Source organism: Tetrao urogallus, assembly GCF_951394365.1.
Source record: "Tetrao urogallus genome assembly, chromosome: 6".
Lineage (NCBI taxonomy): Eukaryota > Metazoa > Chordata > Aves > Galliformes > Phasianidae > Tetrao > Tetrao urogallus.
In genome coordinates this window covers 3,766,476-3,792,446 of record NC_136819.1, presented here as the reverse complement: position 1 = coordinate 3,792,446, position 25,971 = coordinate 3,766,476, and the positions used below count along the sequence as shown (strand labels likewise).

The 25,971-nt window shown below is 42.2% G+C and overlaps 1 protein-coding gene across 1 annotated transcript; it reads right to left on the bottom strand.

Annotated features, from left to right (window-relative positions):
• Window positions 1-406: 406 nt before the first annotated feature.
• On the bottom strand, window positions 407-25,971 carry SLC6A5 (solute carrier family 6 member 5; the record flags this gene model as incomplete). The annotated part of the gene is made up of 15 exons (XM_079536764.1): window positions 407-562; window positions 2,588-2,755; window positions 5,091-5,191; window positions 10,708-10,807; window positions 11,838-11,969; window positions 12,244-12,356; window positions 15,624-15,748; window positions 17,791-17,894; window positions 19,186-19,320; window positions 21,579-21,711; window positions 22,138-22,279; window positions 22,759-22,932; window positions 23,026-23,157; window positions 24,293-24,431; window positions 25,465-25,971. 15 exons carry the CDS (start codon window positions 25,969-25,971, stop codon window positions 407-409), a joined length of 2,361 nt encoding a protein of 786 aa, XP_079392890.1.

Genomic DNA, 25,971 nt, shown 5'->3' with positions numbered 1-25,971 from the left:
GTTTCTGCTCTGATCCCACATCTTGCTTACTGGCATTCTGTTTCAGTGGTCTCTGCTTGTTCACTCTCATTCTTCCCTTTGACGACATTGGTAACAGAATTCTAGTCCCACCTTTAGCTGTTACAAAGGATCTTTTGTTTATTCCTACACAGCCCAACAAAACCTGGGGCGTAACCCACTGTGCAACATGGTTTTGTTGTCTCAGTCAAAACATAATACAGCATGGGCATCACCTACCCCTGGAAATGGTCTAGCTAGGTCTCCCCTGTGGCATGCAACAGTAAATTCTACTTCTCTAAGCAACCACTTCCAGGCACTGCAGGAAAGAAAAAAAAATGGTGGGGAAACAAATCAGAAAGAATAGCTGAACAGGCTGACGATGTTACTGTCACCAAGGTAAGAACAATTAGCATTGGGTCCCCAGTTCTATGTCCTTCACTGGCAGTTTAAGTCCCAAGGAAGATGTTCCCAGTGGATCAATCATATTCATGTAACGTTCACCACGGTGCTTGGCCAAAAATGGACCCCAGTCTGGCTGTGGAGAGCACACCAGCTTGAGTCGCTGCAACGCAGGGAAGAGAAAAGAGAGTCTTATTTGGAGTTATGGAGCAAAACACAGAGCAGAAGGAAGAAAAGCAGGCTCGTTTCAAGTTTTTGACAATGGCCCTGCAATGCTCCACTGCTCAGTGTTTGTTTCGTACAAAGTTTGCAAGACTAATAGAGGATAAAGTGCTCAGATTTTAATTATTCATTCTCCCTTGCACCATGTAAGGGGAGCTCAGATCTACTGCTACAGATTGCCAGGCTCACTTACTGAAGGACACGTGCACAATTACTTAGCCCAGTCGTCTAAGCAGTGGGTAACTGCATTAAAATAATTGGATTTCTGTTTAGCATATTTCCCCAAAGTATACAAATGACCAAAAAGTAGTACATTGCTATGAATGAGCCAGGATTCTCATTTGGAGATGACAAAATATTTCACTTTTATCCTCAGCAAAAAGAAAGAGGAGCACGTTAGTGTGGCAAACAACAACAAACTTTTCATCTTTCTGCTGGTTTCCTTATTGAATAGATCATACGATTGGCTTTTTACAGGTAAAAAGGAAAGAAAACATATTTCTGATGACTTAAGAGGGAGCAATTACATGTTTATTACCCAATAAAGTGAATCAGGCCTCTATTGCAGTTATTTTAATCTCTACTTAATTGCCAGTTTGCAACACATACCTCCCAGATCAACCATAATGATTTTATGAAGCAGACCCAATGTTCAGAAAATACTGGGCTATGGATGAAATAACTTCAGTGAAAGCCCCTTCAAAACATGCCCAACTTTTTGGCATTTCTTTGGGTGCACCAGAAGGACAGTAAGGGTAGCATCCTATTTTTCAGGCCACATACTCTAGTACAGTACAGGTGAGTTAGAAGATCTGAAGCACAGCTGTTTGTCTCAAATAGAGAAGCTTACAAAGCAGTGAACAAGCAATTCTAATTTCATGTTAACTCATCTCCAGTAGCAGTTCTCTCTCCTGACCTCTGCGCTCCAACATGCACTACACAAGGGCTGAACAGCCCCTTTAGACAAGTGACTGCTGCCTAGTGCCAGCTGTGTACTTGGATGCTCTCCCTGGGGCATCTCACCACTTCATGTTAAATTCCTTTGCTCTTTATGAAATGTAAAAACACGATCATTTCCCTTGGGCACATGTAGTGTGACATACTGAGAGACCAAGTGAATATTCTACCTTAGTAAATTCTGCTCTCTTCATTTTTCTAGGTGTGTAACAGACCCGATGGATTTTTGCAGGAGAGCCAAACTGACAAAACTGCTATAAAAAGAGCAGATGAGTACCTGCTGTTTATCCGAGGAGAGAATGGCACAAGCAGTACCAACAAGGACAGAGCAGACCTGAGAAAGACTCAGAAGGGGACTGCCTCGTTTCCAGAGTGGTGAGAGGAAGCAGCAGGTGTCTGATTTACAAAACAAAGCCTAAAAAAGCAGCCTAGAAATCAAGTGCCACCTGTTTTTTTTTTAAGCTCAGACACCACAGCAGGAGAGTTTATTCAGTCAGCAAAGTAGGTTGAGCTGTAGCGCATGCGATATTTTTGTCTTTCTTATATTTAGGCTTCATGGATGGGCACAGCCTCCTGGAACAGCCCCGTGGGACTCAGGTACGACAGCCTATCACTCTGCAACCTGGCATGTTGTGATGTCATCCCCTAGAGCCCAAGGGGCTCTTTGCAGTGCAGCACATACCAGTGGTTGGGTGAAGCTTACTGCTTTGACAGGCCACAAAGCTGGGATAACTTTCTTCCATTGACACCATTTCCAGGGCTTATGAAATTTGTAACATCTACTTCTCTTAAAAGCCATTAACAATTTAGGAGCATTTTGTTGAGGGATGGAGAGTAGAAGGTCTGTGTTCTAAATCACTGGAGCATCTCTTTGCAACACAATGACTAGCCTACCAGTGAGTAAATCTTAGCAACATTAGACATTCAATATTATAAAAATCTATGTAAAATAAAAGAAGACAGTCTCCTGTGACCATATTTTTAAGCAGCAAAAAGACAGCAGAGTTACCTCAATAAATTTGCCTGGGGCTAGATGCATTTTTATCACAAACATCACTGGGATCCAAATAACTGAGCAGGCCAGCATCAGCCACCCAAGCACCATCGACCAGCCGGGGTAGTGGTAAGCTCCATAAGTCATCGGTTCCCATTGGTAAAAACTGAAGCAAAGAATGAACTGAAAACAAGGGAGGAAAAAGTCTGAATGAGCAAAACGAACTTGCTCTGTAGCCAAGGGCAGGTAGCTGTGCACACAGTTGCTCTGCAAGGGATATAAATATAAGTACATGCTGCTAGGCAGGGGGCTCTCACCAAATGTAATGAGCAGGTCAGAGAACGAATCTAATGAGTTTCATGGAAATCTTGCAAAATCCCACAAAAATCTGTATTTATGCCAGAAGAATTGAAATTAGAATCTTGCCCCTAGAGTAACAGGCTTTATTACATGGCCTATTGGCAGTTTTACCTAATGTGATTATGTTAAGTTACTCCATTCCAGTTATGGTATGAATAGCAATACATCTGCTTACATTTGTGCATAATTCAGTAACTTTTGGGAAATGCCCGTGCTTACAATAATTGCACACAGAAGATTTATAGCAGCATAACTAGATGAAGGTGCATATAAAACGATTGGTTTTATTTCCAGAGATGTGGAGGAGCTGAAAGTCTAATATTAGACTATTGAAATGTATCAAATATTAGTTTTAAAAAAGCCATAATAGGAAAAATATATATATGTATTGGTTGGTTTTGCTATGTCCATTTCCATAGCACAAAAATTAAATTATGAGTGATCAGTCTCAAATTATTTCTCACTCTAATGTCACTAAATATTGCAGTTGGAGGGAACAGCAGCAAAGCATGAAAGCCTGAACTGACCTCACTTGCTTTCCAAATTTGCTTTTCGTAAGAGACAACATTATTTCGTATTCCCTAGCTGTGATTACTGGCAGCAGCTAAGCCTGCAAGTCTGATCAGTAAAGCAACCAAGCAATTAGCAGAAATTGCCTTATAGTTCCCTTCAGAAGCGTAACAACGGTTCTAAAGCAGAACAGAGGTTCTAAAGCTGCTTGAAAACAGCCACTGGAAGAAACTGGCGAAAAAGGAAAGAGAACATGTGCACATGTTTCTTAACAAGACCCACGAGGAAGCATATGTTCACACTGACACAGTCCTAATACTGTTGATTAAGATGGGCTACACTTTCAAACATGAATGTCCCAAACTACATCGATATATTGCCACAGCTGCCACCAGGCAGGTGAGCCAGATCTGCATGTTTTCCAAGCATGGCAGCCCTATGCTTTTTTTTTTTTTTTGACAGTCAAGAAAATCTACATGAGAGGGCAGAACACTTCCACTGCAAATGATTCTATGAACACCTGCAATGTGCCTGTTGGAAAGATGGTTCTCAGCATTGGGTGTTTCTTCTCATAACTCAGGGCTCTGTTGAGTTAACTAAAACCAACCAGTCCCTTCCCCCATATTCCTCTATGCTAACACAAACTTCTTCAGTTTTCAGAAGAAATGACCTAATTCCTGAACTAACATTACCTGAAAGAAGTAACCAACTATGGAAGATGCCTTCTACCTCCTCTCCATCCCAAAATCAAAGAACTTTTCCAACACTGCACTGAGAGCATGATTTCATTCTGGTGCCAAAATATGGCACACACTCAAAGAGTATAATTGTATTTCGGGTAAAATATAAAGAAAATGTTAGAAGGTCAGACTGTCAACAGAACTGCAATATATTGAGCCCTGGACTTGGAAAAACGACCTAGAAACTACGCTTCATAATGGTAAAATGAAGTCCCCTTTTAGACTAAATTGAGATGCTGTGGAGTTGCTGCATGGAAGTACAGCCTATCTAAAAGATATCGGTGTGGCAATGTTCATCTTGAAACGTCATATCGTTAAAGGCAGGCGGGCAGCAGCGCCGGCAGCCCGGGGAAGGAGGAAGAGGAGGAAGAAGAGGAGGAGGAGGAGGAGGAGGAGGCTGCAGTCCCACTTCGCGCAGGACGCTGCCGCCACCTGCTGTCCTGCTCTGCCACCGGCACGGCGTGCCTCGGGGAAGCCCGAGTTCCTCGTCGTAGACAGGGAGAAACACCGAAGGGGGTTATATTTGTTATTAAGGCCATGCATATTTCAGCCTCTGAAAAAAAATAGCTCCGGCTTTGCAGAGCAGCCGTCACGGAGATCTCCATGAAACTCTTTCCAAAAGCATGTAACGTGCTGAAAACACATTTTTCCCTAGCAGAGCCTAAGATGAGAAAGGAACTATGTCATTCTCTCTCTCTATACACACACACACACACACACACACACACACACACACACATCAAATACACACGCCCAGAATAACCAAACCATGCTGCTATGCCACGGTATGCTGCACCAGCATTTGGTACAAGCAGGGAAAGGCTTCAACAGCACTGCAGGGAGTCCCACCAGCCCATGAAGCAACAACAAAAAGTACACACAAAAAGGCACCAGCAATTCTTGCTTACTGTTAAGATAGTTGGAGTCACAAAGGCCCAACAGACTCGCCAGAATTTACTTGGCTGGAATCCAATCATCATTTCTATATCTTCACAAAACCTTTGCAATCCTGTAAGTTGAAAAGGTAAATGCAATTAGGGGGCGAAAGAAACTGGTTTCAATTTGCGACACAGCTTTTGTGATCCTTATGTCTAATTACAATAAATTGTTGACATGTTAGCTGAAAACCTCAACTGAAGGATTCTAACCACAAAGTCAAAAGTGACACAAATTCCAATGAATTACTCAATTCCTAAGGATTAAAAACAAAAATGGAGCTTTTAGCAGAGATTAATCACTGAGTTTAGAACCTTCCAGGTGGAGCCATGATGAACATGTGCTGATTAACTGCAATTCTGTGCATACTTGTTACATTTTGAAAAAAATAAAAATAAAAGCCTTACTAACAACAAAAATTTAATAAACTACTTTAGTTAAGATGTGTCTTCAGATGTGATGTGACATGCAGCCAGTAAAACCATCCAGCCGCATACTTGTATCAGCACAGATAATATCTGAGCCTCTGTATACCTACTGCGATTAAATCGCCTAACTTTGACACTGATCATCTCCTGTTATTTTTCAACCAATACGTAAGCAATGCTTAGAACTATTGGAGAGCTCCACAGAATCATAGAACAGCCAGGGTTGGAAAGGACCTCAAGGATCGTGAACCTCCAACCCCCTGCCACATGCAGGGCCGCCAACCTCCCCATTTAATACCAGCCCAGGCTGCCCAGGGCCCCATCCAACCCGGCCTTGAACACCTCCAGGGATGGACGGGGCATCACAGCCTCTCTGGGCAGCTGTTCCAGCACCTCACCACTCTCTCTGTAAAGATCTTAAGCATCAGTAAATCTTTAAAATTCTATTTAGTGTCATTCAATTGAACGGACCGACCGATGTGTTGATCCCTCAGATTATTGCATGGATTGCATCTATATGGTCATGTGAGTTAATGAAATGCAAACGATTGGGAAAATGCTATTTCAGACATTTCCAGTTATTCTCCTTGGCCATGCCACCCAACGAAAGTCAGTCTGCATTTCAGCCTGGCTCTGCACTACCGTACATATCAGTGGGCCCTCCTCAATTCCACAGCTATTTGAGATTTAACCACAAAAAAATTAAAAACTTCAAGACTGAAACATGTTACAGCTCATCTAATGGTGATGAGAAGAAGGAAACCTGGGGTCCTCCATTAAATGGGCATTTCAAACTTGGGCCAATTTGATTTGATAAAGTGGGTGACTGTCTCTGCCATTTCCATTGTACAAAGCATTATTCTACACTATTTAGTCTCTTTTCTATGATGTGGAGACATGGATAGAGCTTAAATATTGCTGGGAAGTCCTTCAGTGAAGTAGGAAATTCTCAGAAGAAAAGCAATGAATTGCTTTATGTTCTCAATGCCCTTATAGCCAGCCGCTGCAGCTGCTGAACATAAGAAGGGATAATCCCCAGGTTTTATCTCCCTAATTTTGAAGCTTTTCTGCTATTATTGAGGAGAAATTAATCTATCCACCTGACTTCTAACAATTAAGAATGGATGCACTAGCATACAAAAAATAGCAATGGTTCAGTGCTCACTGTTCAGCATCTTCTGATACATCTCAAGGAGAACAGCAGGAGCTAGGGCAGCCCCAGAGCTGAGCTCAGCAGTGAGCCCAGAGTAAGCCAGCACAGGCAGATAGCATGCAAGAGAAAAGCTGAAAACTGTTACTGCAATAAAAAGATGAAAATCCAGAAGCTAAAGAAGGTGGTACTGCAAGATCTGTGCCTATCTTTCTCATCGTGTGCTTCTCCTTTTTGTAACACAAATCTTTGCATGCATGGACTGAATGTAAGACCCAGGACTGCTCTGTGATGGAAGTGAAAGCAATCTTTGCAGTAGCTGGATGATTTGCCCCTCTGATGTGTTTTCCTGCTTATTCCAGCTCAGTGAACCATCTGAAGCAAGCTGCCTGGGAGAGATGTTCAGCCGCAGCCATCCCTGCAGCATGCTGCAGTAGCAACCAAACTGGTTAAACTGGTTGCAGCAACAAAAAGTGTAGGCTGAAGTGTCCACACATATTAGAGCTAGTCTGAGTGCCCCTACCTTGGCCACACTTGAACTGCAATGGAGCTTTACCTCATGATGTAATTACCATAGGATTCTGCCTCCAAAATTTGGGCAAGCTTCGTGCAGATTTAACCAGATTTGCTTAAAACTTCAATGTTTAAGAAGAAAAAAAAAAAAAAAAAAGCTGTTTCTTGGAATTGTTGGCAAAAATTCAGCTTTGGGTGCTTTGAAGTACTTAAGTTCAGGCCAATGCAAATAAACACATGCAGAACTGACACAGAAGGCGTCTCTTAGTGAATGATAGAAAATAGGTTCAAATGTTAGTAAAGCACTGATTCAATCTTAGTGCACCTGGTTTCTCCTTCAGATCAGTCAAGCCTGCTGTGCGACTTTGGGAAATCGACGATGTATCAAACTTCAGTTTTCACCTTCTAAATTAGGATGATGTATTCAAAGTGCTACAGGCATGAAATCCACTATGAAGTGCAATGCAAGCTAAAAACAGGATCTGCTTCAAACTTCTGCAGGTGAAATGTTTGGAATGAGTGACATACTTCCTACCAACACACAGCAGCAGCTACCACTCACTCTGATGATGAACCTTCCTGACAACAAACTGCCATGAAAAACTGTCTGGAAGGAGCTTGAATCAAGTTAAGGTCATGCATTCTCAATTCCGAGCAATTTCCTACAGTGTTTCACTGAAGCAGAAAGATCTTCATGCTTAGCTCTGCATTACAATGCTGATGATTAAGTTAATACCCACAGCTTTAAGTTATTCTTTACCAATCATGCATCATCATCATCTAACAAGTGGAGAACAAACATCGATGCTGGCAAATGAAATAAAAACCTGCACTTGGACAGAATAATGTAGCACGGGCCTTCCTGAAAAAAATAAGTGATTGCAAGGAAATAAGCAAGCGTGCCTCTTTTTAATTTAAAAATCTCAACAAGCAGAACAAGCATGTAACAAGAGCTAAGGAAAGATTTATTTCATCATAAAAGCACCTGCCACTATTCTACCAGCCTGCTTGCCATGAAGAGTACAAGTGTACAGAGAAAGGTGTCAGTGGAGTGTAAAACAAGTAATTGTCAGAGCTTGAAAATATATTGTGCCAATTTTAAGCACTGCTTGAAGGAATTTAACAAGGGCAACAGCCTCACTTGCATTTGCAAGATACAAACTTACAAAGATACAAGCTGTGTTTAGATTTAATACAGTACAAGTAGTTATGGTGCATTAGAGGAGTGAGTGATGAATGTAAAATAAATCCTTCATTTTTCATCCTGAGAGTGGAAGATTTCAGTGTTTAAAAGTAAAGGTTAATTCCAGGTAACAATCTTTGAAATTGTCATATGAAAGACATGACTAACATCTGTTGATTAACAATCCATGGGTATGGAAAGCACAGAGCAAATGATTTGCCATTTGTCAGATCTTTGCCACATCTGATTACTTAAGAAAATTTGTAATAAAGAAAAGATCTCCTCTACTCAAATCCTTCCTCAAATAGCAGCTCTGTAGCTATTCTGTATTATTTTACATTTTCCACAGAAATTAGTATTTTAAGGAATAATGAATGTATTGGGCAAAGCCAAGCAAATTTAACAAAGTTCTGTACTATGAAGGCAGGTTTGCAGTTCTTCTGCCACTCAATGTTCAAAGGTGAGATAGAGCTATTTTCTTCCTATTTACCTTCATGCTTACTTAAAAACACACAGAGCAAAGGAATTCCACAGACTGGAGCAGCTTTTGAGGTCTTGAAAAATATTCTGTGCAAGGAATTTTTCTATTCTGTACTGATGGCAATGGCTTAGAGGGCGCAATCTTGGCACAGGCCGAGTGACACTAATCATAATGATGGCAAAGAAGGGCAGCGTCAAGTGCTTTTAGCATGGCATTGTTCAGGTATGTCCTCAGCAAACAGACAAGGAGGAAGGAGAAAAAAACAACTAAGTGCTAACCCAGTGCTAAGTGGGAAGACAGAACATGCAAACTGTGCATGTCTTCATGGAAACTGAAGCATGGAGAGATGACAAATTTCCAGCATTGAATTTCAGACCTAGAGTTCTCTAAATAATCCTCCAGATCCATCTCTAGACATGGCCTCAGGGGGTATCTCAAAGCATGACTCTCAGGTCATTTGCACGTAAAGCTGATAGTTACAGACAGTTACCAGAATCATCTCACTCACAGACATTACACTTCTAAACCAGCTCCAATCAACATACATACATTTCAAGGACATTAAATAATAATAATAATAATAACAATAATAATAATAAAATAAAAATCTGAGCAATCAAAAACTTCTGACATGTTGTTTTTGATATTTTCCATTATGTTCTGTAAGACTGCAATAGGTCATAGCTGACTTAGTTTAAACCACTTGAGCCAGCCCACTGGAGTGGACATCACCAGAGTTAGAATACACTGCTCTATTTTCATGACATTAGAGAGAACAAGGCAGGATGAATTGCCTGTCCTTTCTATAGCAGCCAATTCTCAAGCAAGAGTTTTGAGTTATGTCTGATTTTTCATACATTTATTTTATTTTACTCCATAACCTAAGTAGATTTAAGTGCACAGCACTAGGACCTAAGATCATTCTGCTACGTAAACATCTCTAGAAGAAAATCTCAGGATTGTTGAGGACAAGCTGACTGAAAATAAATCATTCACTTCTGGGTATGGCAAGAGCAGAAACAGCCTTTACCTTGTTTTCTTTGACACCAAGACTCAGCACTTCTTTCGCTTCTGAACACAAGTCATAAGTCATAAGGCATCAGCATGCTCCAGACATAAATTAAAAGCCTGCTATATAGCAAGATCATCACATGTCCTTCTAGTTACCTTAGATAACACACTTCCAAGAATCAATTTCCCCAGAGTGGGCAAGTTTGGGAACAGTAATCAGCTGATACTGTTAGCTATGGAGGCATCGAGGTAACCGCACTGCTTTACAATAAAGGTAATCTTTCCCATCACATAAAGTGTGGGTAGATGTAAGCAGTGCTACCACTGTGCATAGGTAATCACTCTGAGTAGCAGCATATCTTCATTCTGTGTTATAGAGAGACCCGCTAAAGGGAAAGCTGGATGTGCATACGGAAAATAAATCCTTCAGAAGCTGCTAAATGCAAGTTTGCTGAGAGTTTAACCTCATAGAGTTGGTGTGTGGATGAACTCCTGGAAAACTATCACTAAATGCTTTGTCTATTCTTAGCATTGACTAAGAATGCTCCCATGCTCTCAAAACACTGGCTTTAAGCTACCGATAGAAAAAGGACAGTAAGCTGTATAAAATATTTTTTTAAATATACAGGTTTAAAGGAATCATAATAATGAAGTCCCAGAATGTTTCATTCAAAATAATGGTTCTGAATTCTTGGGTTTTCTTTCTACAATAAATAAATAAATACAAATAAATGTTGCACCTTTTCTTGAGAACTTAATGATAACATTTACTTTACTGTGTACTGAAACGCTGCTTTGACATAGGCAACAACAATATTCTTACCATAAATGTAGGAAACTCCAACAAGCTCAAATATGGCAATGATGACAAGAGAGTAAGAAGCTGCGTAAGTGTCCACAAGCTGTAACATATACATTCCACCCTGAGGAAAAAAGAAAAGAGCTGTTACTTGTGGCCTACATGACTCTCCGTATGCCAAAATAACCCTGTACTAAGCACTAAGGTAGGAAAACCAGACAGGAGCAGGACACAAGATCCTTTTTTAAGCAAGCATCCAAGAGACAGAGATTCAAGCCACATTACTATTTCTTCCTTCTACTAGAGCAGTAGCAGATGTTCTGCATATTAGACCATCTCATCTAGAAAAGAAACAGAAAGAATGCCAGATTGTGGTGACTGAAACACCCTGGGAAGGGGAAGACATAGATGTCACTCCTTTTAGATTAAGAAATGCAATTCAATTGGCACCACCAAGTACAACACCCAAAGCAAAATCACCACTGAAACTAGAAATAATAGTGAGTCCAATTGATTCTGATGAAGAAAGCCTGAAGCAATATAACTCAAGTGAATGAAGGACTGAATCCATCCCAAACTTTGGAACAGCAGAGTCACGCTGGTAGCTGGTGAAGTAAGGCAAAGAAAGCCAAAGAGGGGAAAAGGATGGATAAGCGTTACAGAGTCTGCACACCTCCTCTTGAAACTGTTCAGCTTACAATGCTGGAGGAAGTAGTGGAAAGCAGGCAGCGAGGATTATCTGTGGTAGATGAGAATTTCATTATTAACTGCACAGTTTGCCAGGGCTATCAGTGCGTATCTGTGTTACCCATGTGAGGGAAGGCACCCCAAACTAACGCACAGGTTTAGATGGCATATCAACTTTTGGGTTTTTTGTTTTGTTTCTAATCAAATACCTGACTTATATGACTACTTGGAGATGCTTGGTTAGAAATTAATTTTAAGAGAGTCAGACTTTCAGAAAGATTTGAGAAACCAAGTCTCTTAAATGCATCTCAGCCAGAGCGTCCATGCACAAAGCTTTCAAACTCACCTGGTGTCTTTAATCATTCGAATTCTGCTTCCTATTTTGCGACCGTTTCTTGCAAGAACAGAGAACGGCCACCAGAGGGAGACTGGGGGCAGAGAGCGATGCTCAAAGACGGTATCATTACCTGAGTGATCATAGGAAATCCCATGATGAAAAAGGAAATGCAGCACCCAAGAGTGAACAGTGCCTTGTGTGTACGTAAGTATTTGGGGAATTCATCTGAAACAGAGGTCACTATAGTCTCGATAGTGGCAAACTGAAAGACAAAATAAAGAGATTCACTTTCACACACACACTGTACACAAAATGGTCCAACTGGATATACTGCAAAGCGAGACAGAGTGTTCCTAATCCTTGGTGTTAATTGCTTGGATGCCAGTGCCAAAGCATTGCCTGAATCATTTCAGTGCTGATGGCCTTAATTCTTCTCTTTGTAAGTCAGTACATAGACCACACAGAAAATAGCAAGCAATCCCCACACGTAAATAGGAAAAGCACCAAGAAAAGGATGGAAAACGAAAGCATTTTACCATAGTGTCCAATCCAAGTGTCAGAAGCATCAAAAAGAATATGATAGCCCAGAATGGAGAGAGGGGAAGCCTAGTTAAAGCTTCCGGGTAAACAACAAAAGCAATCCCAGGACCTGGAAATGATAAAAATAAAGTTTGTGATAAAATTAATTATATTCATTTGGTTGACCCTATAGGAAAAAAGGAGGGAAAATCAAAAAGTAACATTTCAAAGTATAATGCTACATTACTATGCATGATAAAGTAAGAAGCAATCCACATCAGTCTCTGCTGTATACAGAAAGATTTTACCACTTTAAGACTGAGTCTCAAATGATTAACTTCCATTTTAGCTATAAGGTTCAAGAAATTTGCACACTGCTACCTTCCAAGCTGCAGAACACACTTTTAACCACTATGCTGATACACTGATCCAAACAAGCATTAACAAAGCCATGTATTATGGCTGGTTTTTTCTCACATAGCAGAACAGATGTTCTGTTGTAGCAGCACATGAAATAATCTATGTAGTCAACTCATGAAGCGTTTCAAATTCTTTCTGAACATGAAATTTAACAGCAGTGTGGGCTGTTGAAGACGGGAAAGCTCCAAAGGTTTTGCACATGTTGGAATTTTAGAAGTCAAATGACCTTGAACTTTCATTTTAAATTACTAAAGCCTTTCAGTAATGTTGGGATGTTCTTAGTCAAACCATGAGAGTAGAAACAAAATAGATTGCCTCTCCTTTCATGAAGAGAATTTTATTTTTCATCGGGAACACAAGTTTTTCCTGAAAGACAGATTCTAACTGAGAATATTATATAGTACTTCAGATTCATATCTTAACAAAAAAAGGTCCCTTCCCATTCCAATCAACAATTTGCATTCAGGTTACTGCATGCTTTGAAGGCAGATTACGTTGCATCACGATTGACCATCTACTGTCCTAAGTAATATATCACCTCCAGGTAAATGAACCAGGTGAACCAACTGATTCCTCTCTTTGAAGGCAGATTACGTTGCATCATGACTGACCATCTACTGTCCTAAGTAATATGTCTCCTCCAGGTAAATGAACCAGGTGACCCAAGTGATTCCTCTCTACCGTCCTGCCTCCCAGATCCTCCAGCCCTCTCCTCAGCTGTCCCTTCAGAGCAGATTCACCCAAGGACGGTGCTCCTTACGATAAACTGACTGCACCGTGGTTTGGACTGCAGGGTGCTTAACCTTGATCTAAAACAAAAAAAGTGCAAAAACCCAATGGTTGCGCTTTAATTCTTCCTAATCATCTGCAGGGCTTACATCAGAAATTGATAGATGTGCTCTTGCGTCGTGCCCGTCTCCCATCTCACCACTGAATTGATGATACTTCTGTAAAGAGGTTCTTCATCTCACAACCAGAACCTTCATATAAGGACTATGAAATGCAGACACGCTATCCAGAAAGCACATATGATCACATACAGCAATAAAACCTGTCTTAATACCCCATCCCCAGGCTGGACTCAAATGACACCTAGCCAAGACAAGTTTAACACAACTTGGAGATGAAGACTGACCCTCAGCTAAACTCACACAGTTTTTCCCAAACACACTGGTCTAATTCATCCAGAAGGTTGGGACTACAACAGTACTTTTCCATTCCTACTTAGCTGACTGGCAGACCAAAAAAGAAGAGATGAAGCACCAAAGAATTAATTGACATGGCATTAGCCTGCAAGGGTACTAACCCCTACAACTTTCTATCAAGAAACATCTTGCCAGCTGGCCATCCTCTTTGGTCAGCTCAGAAGTACTGCAAAGTCTGTGTGATTATGTATATTTCAGTCTCAAATAGGAAAAAAACAGAACGAAACTGAGAGTCTTTTATTTTTCTTAAGTAGCAAAGCATCTTGTTCCCTTCAGTGCTATTCCTTTTGCCTTTAGTAGCAGCTCTCTAATGAGCAATGAGAAATATTAGGGTTCTGAGAAAAGGTCAATCCATTCTACTGGTGTTTGTTCCATCAACTACAGGATTTCTGCTTCCCATTTAGCTCTGATAAAATTATCAAATACATACTAACCTTAATACCTAATTTTTCTATGACATGAATGTTATCATACATAAATGAAGGAAACTTTTCTCGATTTCTATCCCCTACTAACAATTCGCTGATACCATTTCTGAATCACGATTCTCAATCAGTCAAGTGCCTTAGGCAATACATGATGCCTTATGGCACTGGATTTATCTACACAACAAATCTCAGGAAAAATGTTTTGTACCTTTGCATTAATGCAGATAGCGAGACACTTCACCTACAGAAGTCACCAGCATGCAAAATTCCCTTCTTGAACTCCTTAATCTTTCTTCAGTTCAGAGCCTCCTTTTACTCTGTGCTATTGCAGGGTGAGGGGGGCATAGCATGGGCAGCTTTCCCATAGCTCATGGAGAAGCTACTAAAATACGTTATTTCAGTGCTTCAAGGTGGCTCTGTGTTGAAAGTTAGTACGATACACTTAGCATCCTCACAAGTACACAGAAGCAGCTATGGTGGGAAGTGTAAATCCATGTGTAAGTTATTGTAAAATGACTTCAGGCTTGTCCTTTTAACGCAGTTTGAAATGATCCTGAGGGTTGGCATAGACTTGAAGTGCTGCACATTTCACAGGAAACAGAGCTGAACTTTCCCACTATAATTCAGCCCTTTAAGCTTCTTTGAATAGTACCCCTTCCTACATCCGGCTGCTTCATATCAAATCATGCACAACAGCACCAATTCCTCCATCAGCCACACTCTTCTCATATCAATTCAGCTCTACCAATTAAGATGTTATAGATCCACATTTCTAATCATCTCTCCTCATAATTCAAGGCTTTCTTCATCTGTACCACTATAATATGTTCCAGACAAATTTTTTCATTTCACTGTAGAAGCATCTCCATCCTCCCCACTGTTCAGAAGCATAATCCACATCTCAAGCTGTATTTCTTCTACCCCCACACTGCAAAGCCCACTGCTTCCCATCCAAGATCTCCACCATCAGGAACAACTTCTACATCGACCAGGACGTAACAAGGCAGCAGCAAATAGCAGCTGACTGCTTGGATTATATAAAGGAGATACATCATTTAAAACACTCATTCACAAAGAGCTTTGAAATGAATTTCACCTTGCTGCTTTCTCTTATCAAATGAGTGAGATCTTTACTTCCAAGTAATGAATACTGGACTTTTTTCTGTATCAAGGTGCACATAAGTAGATTACTGATCCACACCATTTAGAAGCCAGTATTCCCATCTTCACTGTCGATAGAATCATCAGTAATAGAGATGAAGGTGTCACCAGAACTGTGGTGTTAATGAAATTAATGAAATGAAATTCATTAACATGAGTTAATGAAATGGCAGCATACCCTACCTTGGTCTGCCACAGCTTCAATATTCACTTTGAGCTCATTTGCCATGAAGCCAATAACTGAGAAGATGACAAAGCCAGCAAATATACTTGTTGCACTGTTGGTACATGTGACTATCAGTGTGTCCCTGGAAAGAAAGCACAAAAAGGGAAGATTCTGTATGCATTTCAGGACTCTCACATGACATATGCATCCTGTAGGAACACCGACAAAGAGGAACTTTTATACTTATCCAGTATTTTTGACACCGGTCTGAGATGATGGAAGTCTTGAGACCACAAGAATTCAGCTGTGCAAGTTTTCATGGCTCATACACCATGTAGGAAGCCACAGGCTAAATGGAAGGCTGAACATCTCTGCTTCTGGCATCACTAAAGACAGCAGCAGTGACGTAACAGAGTGCTTTAATTCTGCCTAATGTGGCCATCTACTCGCTGCATTACATGTGGACTACCCACCAGAGCCAAGACAAGATCATTTGTGTCCTAAATAATACTGTACACAACCCGTTTGTGGAGGATTCCCCAATACTGTCCACATTTTTTGGTGTTGTAATGAGAATCTCAAGAAATCCGTATCTGAATTCCAGGCTAGGGTGGGTAAATACATGTGGTCTGGCAGGAAGCAAGACACCATTGGCCCTGTCCACAATTATATCCTTATGGGATTTTTATTTCATCTTCATGATAACAGTTTGAAATACCTTCCCTTACACTACTACGACTGAAAAAGAAAGTAGTTTGCTCTAAATGTCTTCCAAACGTGGCTATGATTGCTAAAATTACTTATTTTTACTGGTATTTCTTTGTCAGGAACAGAATTAAATGCAAACTGAAAAGTTATTAAGAACTTCAATGAGTTGACAGTGCTTCTGGAAAGAATGACAGAGCATCACTTAGCAGGAAGGATTACATTAACTATTTGGACTTATGGAAAAAATATACACTTTTATTTAATAATAATAAAAAAAAAAAAAACACCATTGTGGATTAATATCCTTTCAAAAGCCAGATAAGTTTTAAGGAAACATTTTATGCATGTACCACAAAGTGATTTTATGTCAATTTACTGCAATCCTAGATTATCCAATAATGTTTCAACTGTATATGTAACTGAAAACCAGAATTCTAGAATTTCATCTGCATTATAATGTAATGGTTTTAGAAAGTGAAAGGGAAAAAATTGTCAAGCTTCATTTCAGTATTCAAGATACACTGTAAAATTAAGCAGATTAGAACTAAATCTTTCTTACTGTTTTTTCTTCATTCTTCCCATCCCTATCATACGTTAAGCATGCGTAAAAGCCTTAATATTTTTATATATTTCATTACCATCTATTACTTTCAAATTTTTCATTAATATTTTCAATTGCTGCAAAACACTGCTAAATTAGTGTAGAAAAAAATTGGTATGACACCTGAACCATTTTTTTCCCTTACACTCATTCCTCGTAAAAAAATAGAAGCACAGGGCAAACATATTCAAAGGCAGAACCCAAAGAACAGGAATCAGAATGGGTTTGTTTCAAGGGAAACAAAACTGACTCTAAAGACAGCACAAAGCATCGGTGAAGCTTTCTGCTCATCTCCCTTGCTTTTGTTTTTCCCCCCCTATCTGCAGGCAGTTATTGTGCAGATTTCTTGACAAAACCTATACTATATCACTAAAACAATCACTTCCCTCACAAAAGTAGTTTTAAGTGTTGGAAGCTGAAATAACTTCATGCAATACATGTGACTGGGGGAAAAAATATTTGAGAGTTGAGAAGCACATACAGAAGTTGCATGCTAAACTTAAGCAGGTATGAACAATAGCAAACTTCAGCTTATTGCACACCCAGGTCATTCTTCAATAGACACTGACTGTTGGCATGGCTTCATAAATACTGCTCACAGCTGTTGGCAGCTGCTCAGATTCTCTTTCAACCTACAACTGCCAACTCTGAAAATGAAGCGTCATTAGGGACTATAATTAACTGACAGTTCATCTTGAGACCCGGGTTAGATTAGGACCTGGAGAGAAGAGGCAACAAGACAAAAAGGGGAGGGAATGAAAACTAAACACTATGGAGCAGTAGACACTTCAGTGCACATTTCTGCAAGATGGAAAATAACAGCGTTTTTGGACAAGATCTCTTTAATAAGTCTGATGGACTTTATTCCCACATACCTGTAGCAGTTATTATGGAATTTGTTGTAAGAAGAGAGAGTAATTAGACCTCCCCACGCTGCAGATAAGGAGAAGAAAATCTGAGTGGCAGCATCCTTCCAAACCTAAATAAGACAGACAGGAGAGGAAATTGCATTGGCTTCAGGAAAGAATTAGTGAGATCAATAACACTAAGAATTACTGCTGGGGATTAACACATAAGTAGTTCAAATAACATTTGGAGCTGTGGATGTAAATAAAACAGTATTTACAAATAAAATCCCGCCCTGAAATGCAGCACTCATTTTATTAGGAATACTCGTTCAGCCCAACTGAAATGATAACATGTCATCTTGGCACAAGGGCACAAGTATTCAGCACACTGTGTTGCTGGGTACTTGTCAGTCTAAATACATTCAGCAAAGGGAACACAAACGAAGAGGAAAAATTCTGCATTGGGCACTGATGTGACAGTGCTGTTATCTTCTTAAGGAAAGCAATGCTGTTCTGTGATTCTGTATTGTTTTGAAAGACGTAATGCTACCATCACCAAAGCATCACAGTACTCATTGTTTATAGAGATAAGGACGTGAAGGCCTGTAAAAGTCACACTGCTATTGACAGAAGGAGGTGCTCACATGCCCTTTCAAGCAACCAAAATTGATGCGTGGGTTCATGCCCACACAAATACAGAGGAGGTGTGTTTTAGTAGCGTGTTTCACTGGTTTATTCAGCAACATTCAGCTGAAATTTAAGTGAGAAATCAAAGCTGAAGCATGCAGACCAGCCCATCTTTTCCAAAGAGCCAAGCCGGGTACTGAGTCCTTTATTTCCATACTGTTCTAGATGGAAAAGAATATTATTTCTTATAAAGTAGCTACTGTAATGATCACAGCTGTTCCGTGTAAGCATAAGTGCTGTTGAGGGGGAAGGTGTTAGAGTAAGATGTATGATTTACATCTCGGGCTCATTTTTCAGAACCATTGAATTTATTCAGTGAGAAAAATGCACGTATTCTCCGAATTTCTGAAGATATTTACAGAGAAACACAGCTTGTGTTACCAATCAAAGTTTCACATGTTTGTTCAAGTCAACGCAGCATCCACTTGGATGGCAGCATGCAAAAATCTCTATCTCCTTTTTAATTCCCCATTTTAAATGCATCTACTCTGAGAGATTTGGGTGAGACATTAAATGTGAAGTAAACGCCTCATGTTTATACCTATAGGTACAATATAAGGTGTGTGCACACAAACAACAAACAGCCACGGCAACAACGCTCCCCACACAATGAATGGGATTCCACTGATGACAGGACTGCCTCTGCACACGCACAAAATGGTTGCAACAGCCATTAAGTGAGAAATCTGTACGGATTATTCATCCTATCAGTTACGAGTGCAGCAAGCAGCTCACCATAGCATCAATGAGCTTCTCCCACTTGGGCGTGATGAAGTACCAGATCCCAGCTCCAGCCCCAGGTAGTGTCACACCTCGGATAAGTAGGATGATGAGAACCACGTAAGGGAACGTTGCTGTGAAGTACACGACCTGGACAGACCAAAAAGATTGTTAGAAGGGATTATTTGGATTTATAAGAAGAGGAGGAAAGAACTGGAATTGTTTCACTACTGCCTTAAAAAAAAGGAATTTCTGGGGATCAGAGAAAACAGCCAGGGGATAAGACTAGGACGGAGCTATAATTTTTTTTACATCTCTTCTTACTGCTGGAAACAGGAATAATATCAATGATAACAACTGGGATTGCAGAGGAGAAGAAAAGGAGAAGAGAAAGCCTGGAGAGCAACAGTAATTTAAAGCTAAGTGGAAACACCATGCTTGATCTTTACCCAGAGGAAACTAATACAACTCACTGGAACTCAAATACCACCTAAAGATCCAAGTTTTTTCCCATGTATTGTGCATTTTTCCTTATTTATCTAAGCCAGAAAATATCAGTTGGTACCTCTTAATAATTACATATCTGCATAAAAATGTTCATGGACTCAAAGCGAGGACAAAAAAAAAAAGTCAGCGGAATGATCCAGACAGACATAATAATCATTGGGTCTAAAAACACAGCAGAGGTTGTGCATTAAATGTCTTCATAATTATCTAGTACAGAGCAGGGCTCTCTCTAGTCAAATAAAATGGCAAAGTTACAACCCGTTAGGCCATACTCTCTACCCAAAAGTATTTAAAATCCTTTTACATTTCAACTTCTGGATCCCAGAGGAACTGAAATCCTCTGAGCTGAGGTGACTTTCGAAACTGCTTTTCCAGCTTTCTCCTTGCTGTTTCAAGGGGCATTTCAAGAAGTTGCGTTCAGTGCAGTGAATGGAGTTCCATTTAACCATAGCGAGTGATAAAATCTATTTCCATCTAAGCAGTATTCCTGGGAAATAGCTACATCAGCATATTTGCACTTGGCTTTTAAAGGTGTGTACAGGCAGATCAGATTCCTGTTTTCACTGCATCTCAGAAGCAACTGAAAAAAAGTACTCCAGAGAGAGAGAGAGAGAAATTCTTATCCAGGAGAGCCGGACCATACGGCTATTCCAGATGAGTGTTGTTTCCACTCTTCACCTTAAAACAAATTTGCTTGAGGTTTCTTAAATAAACTGGAACATAATTAAGCTAGCCTGATGTATGCCTGATGTTCTTATGTTAAACCTAGAGGCGATTCTGTCATTTAGGTAAGACCTACACAAATTCAGCAGGCTAGTAGCCTCCACATCAGTACAGTACATACAGGTTTCAGACTTCCAAAACCAGCTGACTTTACCAGCCTGGTCCTTAGCACATTCAACAGACAGACCAATACTGCTGCAGTTTACCACAGCGGGCACTTTGCTGACAGCCACACTCTGGAGCCAGAGACAGAACTGTTTTGCAGACTGACATATCTCAGTGTAGTTAGAGTAACTTTTCCCTGGTAGTTTAGTCTCCGGATTTGTGCTATCCCAGAAAACTTCTACTTACACCATTCTATTCTGATGCAGCTTTGTTTGTTTGGTTGGTTGTTTTGAGGGACATCAATTTTTCTCTGTCTACACTTCACAAATGAACTACATTTCGGTACAGCTCATCTCACATTTTAATCTGCAAGCAGTGCAATGGCACTGATGGAAAAGTCTCACGCACTGCATTTGGTGCGATGAAATACACCCAAACCAGCACTGCCACCAAAGACAGGGCAGCGTTTCCCTGCTCAGAGGGCTGCCTTGCCAACCAGTGCACCTGCACTTCCCTGTCCATGAGAGCACAGCTTCCTTCTTTACATGGTCGCAGGCTGTAGTAGCTGGAAATGTGAAAAGGCAGCGAAAGGGGTCTGGGTTAAGGAAAGGAGTAGTTTCAGAAAGTTGCCACCGATATTCAGGACAACAGCATACATAATGCCACTGCTCACATACACCACAGGACTGTTTAGGTTCAGTACTAATTTAAAACTTGTTGCATATCATCTTCATTTTTGTCATGGATTCCCTAATTATAATGATAGTTGAGACAACTGCAGAATTTTTGATGAAGGCCACACACAAAAGGGAAGGCACTATTTTTGCCATCCAATTGCTAAGCACAGCCAAAGGGCTCATTTTAAATCCAGTGCAGATTAGGGAGCAAAGGCTAACACAAAATTATCATTTTAATATTACGGCCAGACAACAAATGTTGGAAAGGAATGGGGCACTTCATTACTACTTAGGCATTTGTTGAAACCAGCTCTCAAAGCTTTAAAGAGGGGCATGATTCCATCAAAGCAGTGTGCTGCTTTTCTGGAAGAGTGCAATTGCAGATGATTTTCTTACTTTTCCTGATGACTTGATTCCTTTAGCAAGGGAGGCATACACGATCACCCAGGCGAGAAAAAGAGACAGCGCCAGTGGCCACCTAATCTCACCGGGGTATTCAATCCCTGCTGAAATCTTCAATACAAAGTACCTAAAATAATAATTAAAAAAGAAAAAATACATTTAAAAAACATAGAAAAAAATACAACAACTGCAGAGAGTAATTCAGTGCAAAATCCTACAGCATTTTGTTCTGCTTTAGCATCCTCAGTGGTCTCTCTAGAAGATTCCAGTGAATCTCACCACGTATTATTTTATGTATCCGCATTGCAGTAGGAAATAAAAATGCCAAGCGTGGGCCAGCACTCCAGCTGTGCTAAGCACCACAGGAATAGGACAAAAACACAATCCTTACAAATGAGCTTTCATTGTTATTGCACATAAAAGCGGGTATCATTTATCGCCCTTAAAGATGACATTTCCAGTCCTCCAAATAGTTTGCCCCTGCATTATGAGTGACTATCTGTGCTACTGCACATTTTGAGGTAAGCAACATAACATTAAGTAAAGATCTTACTTGAAGTATTCTTCACTTCCACTGACAAATGTCTTATTTCCTTCACTGGTAAAGTTAACCATAGTCAAGTTTGGATAGGCACTCATACAGAAAGTAGAGTTCTTGATTTGTATTTTTGGATGGTCACCAATGATGCATGAATCTGGGGTTGAGGGGAGAATAAGAAGGAAAAGAAAAAAAAGTTGATTGGATTGTTTTACCATTTGAGCATAAAATGACAACAAAAGCATTACTTGAAATTCAGTTGTGTTTGCTTTCTGTAATACTTCGTTTGCAGGGGGCTCTAAGAGTAGTGAGTCTCAGTATCTGACCATTTTCCCCCTTATAGCTAAAAGCCCAAGGCATAAAAGGGGTCTGAATGAAACAAAGTTCGAGGGGAAAGCTTACTTCAAGCTCATCACAGGCCTGTCCAGCATAACACCTTCCTTCCTAAGTAGATGTAGACATTCCTATTGGGATGCTCAGGAGCTCAGCCTCACAAAAGAGAAGCACATCGCTGGCAGCAGGATGGGGTCAGATTTTACCCCAGAACCAAATGCATACTCAGGGACACAGAGCCAGCAATGGAGCATGGGAAAGTGTGGATTTTGGATGAAGAAAGCCCCATCAGCCCCCACTTACCCAGTAAAAGCTTGTTTTTGTCTTTACAGTCCGGCGTGTTCCAGGGGTTGTTACAGGACGCCCAAGGGAGGACGGGTACAAAGGAGGCAAAAAGGTAGAAAAGAGTGTAGCACAGGATAATGTTGTAATATATGGCTATCAGAACGGAGATGATCAACATCGCGATGCCGCAGCCTGAGAAAGGAAAAAAAAACACCAGCCAAGAGGGAGTCCAGCAGGGGGGGCTCCCCAAAAGCAGCCCGGAGGGGCTGCTGCTGTCCCGCTCACCTTGCAGGGCGGGGATAGCTTTCCACACCGAGACGGGGCCCTGGCTAGCGAACTGCCCCAGGGAGACCTCCAGAAAGAAGATGGGGATGCCGGCAAGAGCCAGCATCATCAGGTAGGGGATGAGGAAGGCACCTTGGGGGAGAGAAGGAGGAGAGCAGAGCACAGCGTGAGTCACGGGGGGCGGCAGCGGCCCGGGCAGCGCGCAGCACCGGGAGGGTTCGGCAACACCGAAAGTGGTTCTCTTTGTTTGCAGGTACCGGTGCCCGCGGCCCCGATAGAGAGTGAGCTCTGCTGCGTTTCCAGCTCTATCTCAACATGGTAAAAGCGTCAGCTGAGGATTTTGACAGCCCCCCGCTTTTGTAAGTGTAGGGGGAAAAAAAAAACAGACAAACAAACAAACAAACAAAAAAAAACCTGCACAACTTTTTAATCTATCTATATTTTAAAGATGAATATCCTCTAAACCGCTACCTGTGGCACAAAGCAGCCCTCACGGGGGCGATGCAGCTGCTTAACACGACCTCAGTACCAAGATCCCCGTGCCACAGCGCTGCGCTGGCAGCTGCAGCGGGTGGGCAACGCGAACGGGAGTTTGAATGGAGCCTCTGCGGGCACAACTTCTTCCTTTTGTGAACCGTTAACCTTTTGTGAACCCTTCCAAATCTTCTCCCCTAGAATCATATGCGATGATTCCATTCGGCCGCACAGCATTTCTGAAGAGTATATTTCGATTTGTCACCAATTGCGTTAAGAACAATCCTCAAACAGCTCAAAATAAGACGAATATTGACTCTGCTTCCACCTGCGTACTGGAATCCTCTTTCTCCCCCCTCCCCTGCCGTTTTCCCGTCCCGACATCAGGGACCATTTGGGTGAGGGATGCGGCCGGAGCGACTCGTCGTTCGCTCTTCGTTCCCTTCACTCTCCTGCTTGGCATTTTTTTATTTTTCGTGTGTGTTTCGTTTGCTTTTTTTTTTTTTTTTTTTTTTTTTTTTTTTTTTTTCTTAAACGGAAAATGCGAACGAAATCTCGTTGTAACTTCCCTGCTGACCACCAGCTTTTCAATAGGAATAATAATAACAGAAAACTCAACCAAACGGAAAGCACAGTGAGGATTCGCACTCGATCTGATGCTGCGGGCACGTACGCGACTGCCCGACCCCAGCCTCCGCTCCCCTCGGGTTTCTCCCCACCTAGGGACGGGGGCAGCTCCCAGCTCATCCACGTACGGTACTGCAGGAAGAGAGACAGGAAAAAGCCATCCTACCTCCCCCATTCTTAAAGGCCAGGTACGGGAACCTCCAGACATTGCCCAGCCCCACTGCATAACCCACCATGGAGAGGATGAAATCCAGCTTGCTGGACCAGTTCCCTCGGGCTTTGTTTTCATCCCCTATATCGTCTTCCTAAAGGGGGAAAAAAAACGAAGGGGGAAGATCGGAAAACAGCCATGGTGGCAAACAACCATCGCAATTAGCGGCTGCCCCCAGGGGAAGAGAGGTGGTGGGTGTGGGGCTACGTGTATGCATCCCCTGTCTGGTCCTTACCCCCCACCCCCCCTTCGTGCTTCCCCTGGGGCGAAGGGCACAGGGCTCGGCCCGACATTTCCCTTCCGAAGCTCCAACCCCTGCAATGCGCATCTCTGGCCCGGGGGGGGAAGAGGAGGGGGGAGTGGGGAGGGGGGGGGGGGAGCTGCCAGGCTCAGTCCCCGGAGCGGGATCCTCACGGCTGCAGTTCCGGGGTGCCCTCGGGGGTCCCCGCCCGCTCCTGCGGGCTCAGTCTTTTACCCCGAGAAAACTAAAAATCGTTTTTGCGAAATGAAACCTCCCCACTTCTCCTTTCAGGGTAAAGCCGGCTCCGCGGGTCGGTAGGGACGATGGGGGTGGGGTGCTCCTTTCCGGCCTCCCACTTTGCCAGTGTCAATCACTTCAGAGCGAAGGGGCAGGGTCTGACGTTTTGGGGTCTCGGTTGATTGATTTGGCCCTATTTTTGGCTCCGGGGCGTTCAGCTCGGGTGGGCGACACCTCGTGCGCAGAGTGCACAGCCCGTGAAGGCTGCAGAACCTCGCGCCGGAGCAAAGGGATGCCCAAGGACCCCAAATTTCCTTCTCTGCTCTTTCTCTTGGGGCAGACTCAGGTAGAGCACAAGGAACTTCTCTCCCAGTGGTCCCAGGCAGCATCGGAGCCTGGAGGGCACGGCTCGTCGAGCACACGGGAATGAGCCGAGAGCTATTGATCGGCGTTTATACCGATACCTCGTTATTAACGACCACCAGCGACACAGCAGATTATCTGCTGCCCTCTCTCCCCTTTTCTCTTTCCCCCTCCTCACTGAGCAGCCCCATCCCCCACTTGTCGGGTCCGCTCCCATTAGAGCTTCAGCCCCAGATGATCTCTTACTCCCTCAGGGGGGCGAGAAATCCCGCAAGGGGGAACTTACCCCTTCCACTCTGCCAGGAAGAACAGAGGTGTTGCCATCTGTACCCAGTACCACGGTGCTCTGGCTCAAGGTCACCCAGGTGCTTTTGGCATTGTTTTGCTCCAGAGTGCTCTTACCCAGAGCTGGGTTACCGTCCCCGTCCGTGCTTTGCAAAGCGGCGATTTTGCAGTGAGGGATCACAGCTTGCCCGGCAGCCGCTGCCCCGGCCACCTGCTTGTACGGAAAGGTCTCAGCAGATTCCCTCCGGAGCGTGGAGTTGGCTTGCACCGGGGTGCTGCTGAGCTTGCAGATTCCGACTTTCGTCCTCTCCAAATCATTTTGTTTGGTTTCTTCGGAGAGAAGCGTTTTGTAGTCGTTGGAGAGCGATCGTGGAAGCCTTGCCATGGCGGCAGGGGGTTGCAGTGGGGCGTTCTGCGGCTCGTTTTCGGGGCTGATTCTTGTGACTCCTGCACCTTCATTTGGTCCAGGAGGAACTGTTTCAGGACTGTTCACAGCCTGCCTGTTCAT